At 28.3% G+C, this 12,232-nt stretch overlaps 1 protein-coding gene across 1 annotated transcript; it reads left to right on the top strand.

Annotated features, from left to right (window-relative positions):
• Nucleotides 1-3,633: 3,633 nt before the first annotated feature.
• LOC106771076 (probable rRNA-processing protein EBP2 homolog) lies at nt 3,634-6,161 on the top strand. Its single transcript, XM_014656975.2, has 2 exons — nt 3,634-3,754; nt 4,943-6,161. The coding sequence occupies exon 2, from the start codon at nt 4,948-4,950 to the stop codon at nt 5,815-5,817; it is 870 nt and encodes a 289-aa protein (XP_014512461.1). The 5' UTR covers nt 3,634-3,754; nt 4,943-4,947; the 3' UTR covers nt 5,818-6,161.
• Nucleotides 6,162-12,232: the final 6,071 nt, after the last annotated feature.

The raw sequence follows: 12,232 nt of genomic DNA, 5'->3' as shown, positions 1-12,232 counted from the left end.
TTTGTTTCTGTTTGTTTCTTCATAAAAAAATAGTTAGTTTGGATAAATTTGTTAATAAATACTTTTGAAAAAGATGGAATTAATTAGAAGTTACACGTATACTAAAATGATTTTTATTCAAAATTTTGTTCAAATTACTATGTCATACTATTCAATATTTGTTGTTGAATGTTTAAAGTGAAATTAATTCCATGGTTTTTTTTTTCATCTTATAAACTTGAATGTAGAGGATACATTAAAGTGTTTCATGCATTATATATTTTCTTTCTCTTAGAGCATATCTTGATATTTAATATTATTTTCCAACCTTGATTAGAGAGGTTTTACTTGAAATTGTGCAAAATGCATAATATATAGGTGAGATGGTCTTTTTCAAAGTTGACAAAGCATACCTGAGTGAGTTGTTGAAGCATAGTAGTTTTAGCTAATTTCTGAAGAGATCTTTGATGTTATAGCCTACATGGAGAAATCTCTTTGGTTTGCTGATTAGAGAGAGTCTGATTTGGTTTATAAATTACATCATTCTCTATAGTTTCAAGCAATCTTTAAGTGATTGGTTTTGAGAGTTCAGAAAACATCATTTTTTATTTTGATAAATTTGGATTACCTAAGCGATTGTTGTTCACACACAACACAATAATGATGGATTTAGTTTTAATATATATGTATTCAACTATGTGACTTTTGGCAGGTGAATCAAGTCACTATTAAAATAATAGTTATACAAAATAATAAAATATGATTCTTTTGTTCTAGATTAAGTGAGATAGAGACTAGACCCAAGGTTGTGTTATCAATGGAAATATGTAATGAAAATGAATTATTACAATACATATCTATGTACCTATTCATCCATGAAATCTTTGTTGTTCCAATCAACAAAGATCTAAATAAACTTACTCAATGTTGTACAATACAATTACCAAGTTACTTTACGAAGGTTTAGTCCCAAAGATATTGTTCCATCCATGGAAATTTTTCTTTGGATAATTCAACTAGGAATCTCCATTCCTAATAGTTGCTTTTGCAAATCATATGGTGATGTTTATACCCTTCCTTGTCCCATAAGGTCAAGCTTATTTGATCCCTCACACTTACCTATATAAGTCCCAACAAATTAACTCAATTCCTTACATTTTATTAGATCTTACATTAAGTGTTAGAACAGTAAGGACCATAAATACAACTTCATTACTAGCAATTGCTCTTTTGCATGAGTTAGTTTAGTTCGTATATTGAAATCACTTCCAAATCTCATTTAAGTACAAAGATGTCGCTCAAGTACAAACATTAAACATTAACTAACTCAAATGAAAAATATAAACATTTGAATATAATTACATAAATGACAAAAGAGTATAAAGAAGTAACTATTTCATTTAATTTCAACTCAAAAAAGCATAGCTACTCATGATAAGTAGATATTACAATGCAAACCTAACAATAAAACATAACATAATGTTTACAATATAAAGTTATGTTTAATCTAGCGTTCTACTCCTTAATGTCTAAGACCTAACATGTGCTCACTATTTATAGGGAGAAATTGCTCTGCTAAAGTGTTGATATTCAATTAATGACATTTCCTCATATGCATGGCTTCCTTTATGCTCAAACTCTCTTCAATGTATTCAATAAATTTTTTCCGTCCTTTTAAGGGTTTCTTTTGATGTTGAGTTTCTATTCAAGTTGCTTAGTCCTCTAGAACTCGTCTAGCTTTATTCCTTCCTATGAGTTTTCTTCATGAGCTTAGTGATTGACAATTTGCTCAATTCTAAGGGTGATAATTTGAACTTGTTTAATTGTTCTCAATCTTCTCAACTCCAACTTTTGACATTTAGTCGTGTTAGCTTATCTTCATATTTGTTTGCTGCATCAAAAACTTAATTTAATTCAATAGTTTTAAATATTTTCTTTCATTCACTAGTTTTGTATTTATAAGGTGACAAATGTTTGATTTGCTAGAAATTTACTACGTATGTGCATATCAAGTGTCTAAATTATATATATAAACAACTAAATTTGCACTTATCAAGTATGCAAAGTCTTAAGAGATGGAAATTCTAAATAAGACATCCACAATATAATACCAAAGTAGTAAAGTGCTCTAAAATTTTTATCCGTCAGTTGACTTATACTACATTCTTGTATAACAAAAAGAATTGGTATCAAAGTTTGTGGAACAAATCATTAATTTAGCTAATTGACTTGAATAAATTAAGTTAAAAGAACAATTATCGACACAAATAACATGTCTTGGGTGTAAGAAGGGAAAAAAATGAAACATAACTAACTCCGAAAGAAGTAACTTTGAATCCAATGGATAAAGTAATAATATTTTGATTTTTCGAATGAGAAATAAATAAAATAATAAAGCATGACAAGAATTATGATAAAAAGCGTTTGAATCAAATTATCTTTATTAATAAACTCACGTAAAGAGTAACAAATTTATTGGCTATGACTAAGTATTATGCATTGAAAACATCCTCTAATGTGAGGATGCCCTCCTTTGTGGTCACAACTTCATTTTTTCATTAGTAGAAATTATGCTAAATGAGACAACTTCATTTACCTTTTTCAACATAACAAAAAATGTGAACGATGATCGATACACAAATGCTTTGCTAGACATAGATTGATACAATATAAACTACCCGTTTTAATACTAACTTAAAAAATAAAAATAAATAAATTACAAATTTAAATGTATATATTTTCCTCCACTAAAACATCATGTTTACACACCACTTCTACAATAAACTTTATTTAAGAACATTTATTCTAACTAATACAAAATTCTCCGACTTTAGAAACATATTTAAATATTAGTTACATAAAAAATAATGTCAAAATGCATTTAAAAATAAAAATTAAGAGGAAAATAAATAAAATGTAGGACCTCCTCCAAAATTTAGTTATTTGAATATATTTATTCTTATTAATATAACTAATTTTATTTATTTACAAACGTTATTTATTATATAAATAATATTTATTAATAAATATGATATAATTATAACGTTATAAAATTAAAAAAAACATTTAGTTTTTTAATTTTTTCGTAGTAATTTTTATTTTAGTAGTTATTATAATATTTAACTTTGTAATTGTATTAATCTATAATACTCCGTTTTAACTATTTTTATATTGTACATAAATCCTTACATTTATAAAAATTATTTATTTTTTTATTACCTTTTACAAATATTATTATAAATTTATTAATATTTTTTTAATACTTATTATATGAAAAAAAATTGTTATCGTAAGAAAGATTTACAATTTTCTATTCAAAATTATTTTTAAATATTTGATAGGAACTAAAAGTAGAGGGTTTATACCTTATAGAAGCTAAAAGGAGGTTATATTATACCAAAAGAGTTAAAAATAAATAAAAAAAATGCAGAAGAAGAAAATTGAATATAATTATGTTTCAGAATAAAAAACATATTTAAATTTAAATTTATAATATAGAAATATTTAGTAGTTGGTCCTAAAGAAGGAAAATCTGAAGGAATAACGTTAAGCGGATCCATATACGACAAAAATGAAGCCTGGTCGGAGCCTAGTTAAGGTTGACCCGACCCGAGTTTTTTCTTTTTCTTTTTCTTCTTCAAACTCGCAGAGTATTTAAAAGAAAAAAAAAAAGAAATTGATTCACAACTTTAGTCCTAAACCCTAAACTAAAACCCCTCAACTCAGCATTCGGTCAGTTTCTCCGCCGTCGCAATCTCCCTCACAGCATCGTTAGGTTTGTTTTCACTTTCTGATTCTGATTTCACTTCGCAAGCCTCACTTTTTCTTTCGATGTTCTGCGCTGGATTGGATGTGTTGTTTTTTTTTTTTTTTTTTTATTTTCTTTAGTTTCAATGTATTTCTGTTTTCCAGATTGTTACCAAACAGTGGCGAGGTTAGAGTGGTTTTCCCCAACCCTCATGTTTTTTTTTTCTGGTTAAATGATCAAAAGCACAATCCTATACGTGTTTTCTGTTCAAAATGCAAGATTAAGGTTACACTTATTTAATTCTATTTGTTTTTTGTTATTATCCTTTGTTATTCTAGACTAATTGAGAGTGAGTAAAGTTCAGGTTTTGGGGAAGAGGGGGCAAGAGTAGTGCTGTTCTTGCCTCTCTTTTGAGGGGACAGGGCTTGCGATTACTGAATTTTAGTTTTGGAGTTTGAAGGAAGCTCATCAGTTCTTCTCTCTGGATCAGCTTTTCAATGAAGTTTTGTTCTGAATTCTTGATTGAGATTTTATTGTTGAAAATCTGCTGCTTTAGTCCATTTGGTTCTTTACTAAATTTTAATTCATCCCACCTGCACACTACGGCCCTCTGTACAATCGGTGCACTGTTCATGAATAAAGCCATTGTATGCTAGGGACTAGTGTTTCTCTCATCCTCTTGCGCCTTGTGTTACCATGTTCATTCTTATATTTCTATTTCTCATGCAAAACAAAGTTGTGAAGTAATTTAGTAGTGTTGTTGTGAGGCCGGTAAAAGCAGATTAATGTTAAGTCAACAGGGCATTTAGGTGCTTGGTTCCAATACTATGTAAAATTATGAAACTTCTTTTGTTACCTATACTTTACTGAGCATTGGGCTTTTTCTCTATTAAAAGAATTTGAGATTTAATTTCCTTTCTTGACCCAATGACTGTTATTATTTGTTTTTGTTATTGTTGTATTGTGTTATGCGAGTTATTTATGTTATCATGTATGTAATTATGTTGATTATGTTTAGGGTCTGCTTATAGCATTACTTCCGAAATATGGTTTATTTGGCCCATTGATCCTAGGGTGCCAAATTGAGTTTTGGTTATAAATGATTGTGAAACCTGTCCCTTAAATCTTAAATGATGTTATGTTTTAGTCATAAAAGCTGATCACACTGTGTTGGTATAATGCGAACTTTCTTTTCCTTTTTAAATGCTTGTATAGGTTTGATGGCCATGCCGTCGGAAAATGAAGATACGATGATTGAGAATGAAAATGAAGATATGGGTGAAGAAATGTCATCGTCTGAATCAGAACAGGAAGAAGATGTGAGATTAGCTGAACCATCAAAAAATGCAGTATATAAGAGAGATGCTCTATTAGATAAACTTGGAGATATCAGTTGGCCTGAGAATGTGGACTGGATACACAAATTATCCATTGATGTTGATCAAGAGCAAGATGTAGATGTTAATGATGATTTGGCACGAGAACTTGCATTTTACACACAGGCATTGGAGGGAACTAGGCAGGCCTTTGAGAAACTTCAGTCAATGGGTCTACCTTTTCTGAGACCTGCAGACTATTATGCTGAAATGGTAAAGACAGATGTCCACATGGAAAAGGTTAAAGGTAGGCTATTAACAGAGAAACGAAAGATGGAAGAGGCTGAAGAGAGAAGAAAGGCCAGGGAGGCCAAGAGATTGGCTAAAGAGGTTCAGGCTCAGAAACTAAAAGAAAGGGCTAAGCAGAAAAAGCAAGATATAGAATCTGTTAAGAAATGGAGGAAGCAGAGGCAACAAAGTGGGTTTGCTGACAATGGCGATGATGCAGATACGGCTTTTGACTTTGAGGATGGTAAAGTATTTGAGAGGTCAAATAAGAAAAGGCCAGGAGTGGCTCCAGGGGATCGGACAGGAGGTAAGGCAAAACAAGCCTTTGGTAAAGGAAATAAACAAAAGAAAAGAGATGTTAAGAACTCTAGATTTGGTTTTGGAGGCAAAAAGGGGTTGAAAAAGCAGAATACAGCTGAGACCACGAATAATTATGGTAAATTCAATAAGGGTGCTGGTGCTGTAAACAAGAAGAGAAAGAGGTAAATGCAATGTTTTTTTGTTGTATTGCGGAAGTGATGTCTCGGACGAGCCAATGACCGAGACCTAGGAATTTTCATCTACTTTAATTTTACATTTTGGATGCATTTATGTTAACTTGATAAGCCTTATCGACAACTAAAGATTCTTAAAAATGTCTACTTCAATCTTTTTGACGTTTTGCTAAATGATTAGTTTCTTTATGTTGTAGTTATTGAGTTAACCAGAGTAGACATATTTGGTGTACTGTTTTGTTTGTCTATTTATTTATTTTATTTCAGATACTGATTCCTGTTAATGTCAGAAACTAAGGATATCCTACCATATGGATTCCATGCCTATTGTCTTCATTCATTGAGCAAGGTTAGCCTGAAGTTAGGTTGTCGAACTTTGTTTCGGGTTTTGCGAGTTTAATCGAATATTTAACAGTCGGTATTCCTTAAGTGTTGATAATTCCATTTAACTATGTCTCTATATGGGGAGAGAGATTCGGTGTGATGGCCACTGATGAAGTAGTTAATTGCAAAAAGTATGAGGCGATTAGTAGACCGTCCTAATGTTTTTGAGTGATGCATGGTGGAGATTTCAGGTCCTTTAAAAGTAACATAATCCTTTGATCTTAATCTGGCCCTCGTGGACAATTTATATCGAAGTTTAATCGTACTGTCAATGCGATTTTAAGAGAACAATGCTTTGTTTCTACCATGGTCCGAACGCTGCTTCTGCTGCGTAGGTGGGTCCCTCTGTGGTGCTTAGTATCATGCCGAAGCTGTCCTTATAAACATGGTTTAAATAATAAGAAAAAGAAAAAAAGAACTCGCCAGTTTGATCAGAGTGTGAAGGGTGACGAGCAGCATTAAAATTTATAATTTTTTTCTTATATTTTAAATTTATTTTCTTGTGCTGTGTTTTTATTGAGCATTGTATTTGTTTGTACGAATATTTATAATTAGGGACTCTTTAAAGCTGAGCCTATTTAGTGAATTAGGTTTTAGTTTAAAGCTGAGCCTACTTAGTGAAGTTTAGTTTTGGTGAGAGAAATTCTTTATAAATACCTTTGGTTTTTATATTTAAATTTCTTATTTGATGTGAGGAATCTGTACAGGTCTTTCAATTTTGATTGTTACCTCTTCATTTTTTTCATCTCCTTTTGCATATTTAATTTACTTTGTTCGCTTAGTTAAATTTGTCCGACGCCTTAGTACATTTATGGTGAATACATTCAAGAGTTTGAATCAAGATTGGAAGACAAGAAGTTATCCTTTTAGTCTTCTAATTATTTAGAAGAAAGGAATGTCTGCACAAAATTATCTTAATTACTATAACTAGTGCATATTTGGAATTGCAGATCAACAATAGATAAAAATATTGATGCATAAAGATGCTATTTTGTTAATTGCAATTTGTTTGTGGTATTGGAAACGGTGCTCCAATGGCAACTTTGATATGAAAAATGGAACTTCTAATGAATTTTCTTACTCACTTTTCACTTATCTATCTATTAAGGTAAACATGGATGGAAACTTCAGATTTGGTCATATTGGAATTCTGGGTGTTATTAGAGATCATAAAAGATTTGGGAAGAAAAACCTTTGGCAGAAAGTGAAAAAAAAAAGGAAATAAAAGATGAAAAAAAAATGATTAAATATGTTTTTGAATTAGTTTCTTTTAGAAAGTAAAATGTGGAGACGATAGGATTGAGAAAAAAAAATTATATAAATATATATATATATATATATATATATATATATATATATATATATATATATATATAATTTGTAAAATATAAACTATAGTTGAGCTAAATTTTAAATTAAAATAACATATTATTATAATAAATCTTAATAAATAAAATAAAATTATTTATTATTCTAGTATTTTTATTTATTATTAAAGTATCATAAAAAAGTTTATACTTTTATTTTTAATATATAATGTCATAAAATGTAAATAATATAATTATTCTAGGTTTTTATATGTAAACATAAATAATAATAATAATAGTAAAATATTTCCTAATATAATCCATTATGCATTCAATATAATTATTTATTTATTTAACATAATCAACTTTTATGATGATTAATTATCTTAAATATATATAATAGTTGGCTTTCTTTGCAAATTCACTCTAATATGAAAAGAAAGTTTCTGATATAAAATTTATCTTGTATTTTATTATTTAACATCTCATTGTTCAAACTTTGCAAGTCTTGTGTTTCTATTGATGAAAACAAAAAAAGTGACAAATATTGATAACGGGTTAAACCAAGTTCATAAATTAATTATGATAATTACAAAGTTTAATAATTGAACTTTGATTAAACAAGTATCACTATAGTAGTAGTAATAAATATAAATAATATGTAAATTGATAAAAAGAACCATAATTCATAATTTTATAATATTACAAATTGAAAGTATAATATCATTTTAAATATTTTTAATATTTAAATATACACAAATGTAAATTAAACGTATAATTTTATTTGGGTTTAAATTTTAATAATTTAAATAAATATTAACAATTATAAGTTTTATAACATCCCAAAATATAGTACTAAAATTATAAATGGAACTATCACACATTTAATAAAGTAGATTAGTAAAAATCAAGATTATAAAATAAAATTTATAGTCATCCAAAAGTAACAATAAAACAAACTTTATATACAAAGATGGTCAAAACTATATAAACAAGAGTGGTTGTCTCATCCACCAAAAGAAGACAAAGTTACTAGAGAAGAAACTACTAGACTATCTAACCATCAGGTACATCTCCACTCAATGTTTACTCCATAGACGTCTCATCATCCTCTACTCACACCCATTGTACGACCATAGCCCAGACATATACAACACAAGAGGAAAACAACAAAATACAAACAAAGGGTAAGCTAGTGATGTAAGAATCATTGATGATAATATAATAAGCATTTCGCTATTTAATCAGATTTTACATAATACACAGATCAAACATCCTAACATGCAATGATCTAGATTGGACTATATAAATTTAGTATGAATGTTGAGCTATGGCGGGTTGGACACTTGTGGTGACCTTTACTGTTTTGCAAAGCCATTGCCAATGGGTTTCACCTTGCCACACTCAGAAGGTTAGTTTGTACCGCGTCTTAGGCCATACTAGAAGCACCTAGACTAATACCTTCTGCTACTCTTACCACATGTGTCATGTGTTAATCTTCTCTAATTGAGAATGAATGACCATTAGAGTGTCAGGATAACCTTCCAAGACTAAGCTCTATGCATTTATACTAACAATACTTGAAACTACCAAATAAAAGTTCCTCCTTGGAACTCATTTCCATAAGTTTTCCATTTAATATACAAGTAAACATACCACTTCATATATCACCATATAACTCATAATAAGCCATTTTACATATATCAAAGAATCCAAAATAGTGCATAAGAAAACACAAGAAAAACCAAGACTAAAAAAACCCAAAAACTGGATAAGGGGCGCTCAACCCTAAAAAAGGGGTGTCCAGGCGCCAAACTCACTGGAATGGGGCACCTAGGGGGTGAGCAAGCCAATTCTTCTCCCAAAAAGGGCGCCTAAGGGGCACTCAGGGGACGCTTGAGGGGCACCTAGGAGATGCTTGGGGGCGCTCAGAAGACGTTGAGGGGCCCTCAATGTTGCACTAGAACCTAATATACTTCTAATATGATCTTTGCTACCCTTTATACAAGTTTAACAGACTCCTAATACCCTGTAGACATTGAGAGACATCCAAAAACACATCTCTAACTCCAATTAGCTACCTCAAACCCAATTTGACTACCTTGAACTTGCCTAAGCTCAAATCTACAACTTCTCACACCAATTTAAGAAATATAATAGTCTAGATATGTTCTAAATGACTCAAACACAAACCTCAAACTCCCCAATTCAATCCCAATCCCTTACTTTAGAATATCACTACTCAAAACCCCAAATATGCACTTAAACTCTCCAAAACCCCAACAATGGACTACTCCTTTATTTTATATCAGTTTTCAACTCATTCACACTCCTAATAAGGCCTAAATGATTCCATAACATACTTGAAACAACAATTTTCTCATACCAAAGCCTATCTCACAAACTTAATTATTAAAATCTCTCTTTTTAGCATTAAAACCTAATGATTTGATTACTCAACACGCCAAACACATTGTATCCATTTATAAACATCCAAATAACTCTATATCACACAATTCATGACAGCATTGACACCCAAATTTCATAACATTAGAATTAGATCATCCAATACCGAAACATACTCATTTAATTGAACTAACATAGCATAAGTATTGAAATTATTACTCAAACAAATTAACAACATATAAATACCAGACTTACAAACAATTGAAATTTAGAATTAGATATCTAACTTCTCTTACCTTAAGAGAAAGTTATCGTAACTCTAAGAATGCCTCACTGATTGCTTGAAGTACAAGGGAATTCTAGAAATACCTATGAAACACCAAATTGAAAACATAATGGGTCTATAGTACCTTAGATTACTAAGTAAATAAGAGAAGGAACCTTAAAATACATGCGATAAAGGATCCCTACACATGATTTCAGATTAATAACGAAAGAATAAAAGAAGTCAAAACTTACTTGTTGTAAGACAAAATCTAATCAATAGATGTCGAAGATTACTAAGTTGTGGATCTTAGAAACTTTCTGATCATCAAGAGATGATCAAATAGTAAAATAATCTAGAAAGAAGTGAAAGAAAGTTAAGAGAAAAATATTTAGAAAAATAGTTTGTATTGTAAGTAATGAAATAAATTTAAAATTATTTATTTATTTTAACTTTAAAACATTTAGTCTGGTTAGTTTAAAACATCTGTCAAATTTAATAAATTATTTTCTAACTTCTAATAAAATAAGATTACGTCTACAATTAAAAAGAAAATAAAAAATATTTTACATGGATCTTTCGCTGACTTGCCAGATGTGAATTAGTTCATTTTGGTGTTTTACAAATTTGACTAATTTTTAATTTTATATTTACTTTATCAAATCGGCTTTTTTTTTTGCCTCAAAGCCAGTGCAATGTATGTAAATTAAATTGTATAATAATTTATAGATTAAATATATTTACTTTGCCTAAAAATAAAATATTACAATTTTAGGTTATAAAAACATGCAAGTTTCATCCATAGTGAAGTTTAAGAATCACTCTTCATTAGTTCCATTCAAAATCAACTGATTCCTTCCCAATTGGTAATATGTTATATTATGTTTGGAAGACAAATTTCAGTAACTTTACAAAAATTGAAGTACATAATATTTAAAATATTTAAACAATTTGTAATATTTTTTAATTTTTTTAAAATAAAAATATTTTATATTTTTATTTTTGAATCAAATAATTGAATTTTCTTTTAAAAGTGTTTATTTTGAAATATAATTTTAAAGTTAAACTTTATAAAAAAAATTACTCAAATTTAAATATTCAGATGATATTCAATAATTTATTTATTTTTTTCATCATACATACACGTGTGAAAAAAAAAGTGAAATTTTAATTTTTTTCTTCCTTTTATGAATTTTAAATTTTATTATTTTAATTATTTAAAACATGTTCTTAAAATTCTTAAATTTTATTTTTCTATTAATTTTTAATCTAAACAACTTTATTTACTAAAAAAATATTAAATTTATTAAATAAATAAATTATTATCATAATTTTTCTTCATCGAAGTACAACTAGAAAAGGTGAGAGACCAAAAGAGAAGACATGAAACCTGAAAAGAAGGAAAAAAATTAGTGTAGATGAAGAGCACATTAAGTGACACGTGTACAATTTCTTTAGAAGTATGCAATAATGTCCGTGTGACACTGAGACTGTTAAATCCAGTCCAGTTTCCAATGTAAAGAATATAATCACAAGTGAAAATATAAATAATATTTCAGATGATCAACCATATTTTTTTTAATCTGAAGTTTAAGAATCTATCAAATAATATTGCAAAATATTTTATAATTATTTCATCATTACTAAATTAAAAAAAATATTTTATAATTTTTATTTTCTATATATAAATATTCTATTATGATAATATTTTACTCTAGAAAATATCAAAACTAAATTAAGTTTTAAATATACAATATTTCGTAAAATTATATAAAGAATCTACATATCATTCTTAAATTGAGTTTTCATTATAAAATATAATATTTTTATAGATTTATGAAAAAGATTATGTTTAATCATTTTATGTTAAATATCTCTAAATCATAAATTTGAATGCATTGAAATTTATCTATAGTTTAAATTTTGAAATAATTTTATCTTCAAACATAAAAAATAATATATTACATATTTTTTATTTTTCTTTTTTTTATGTTATATAACTTGTAAATTTATTATATTTGTTATATATATATATATATATATAT

The sequence above is a fragment of the Vigna radiata genome, chromosome 8 (genome assembly GCF_000741045.1).
Source record: "Vigna radiata var. radiata cultivar VC1973A chromosome 8, Vradiata_ver6, whole genome shotgun sequence".
NCBI classification, from domain to species: Eukaryota; Viridiplantae; Streptophyta; class Magnoliopsida; order Fabales; family Fabaceae; genus Vigna; species Vigna radiata.
This window is presented reverse-complemented; position numbering and strand designations above follow the sequence as displayed.

Coding starts and splice junctions, on each gene's coding strand:
- LOC106771076 (XM_014656975.2), top strand. CDS start 4,948: ATGGCCATGCCGTCGGAAAATGAAGATACGATGATTGAGAATGAAAAT.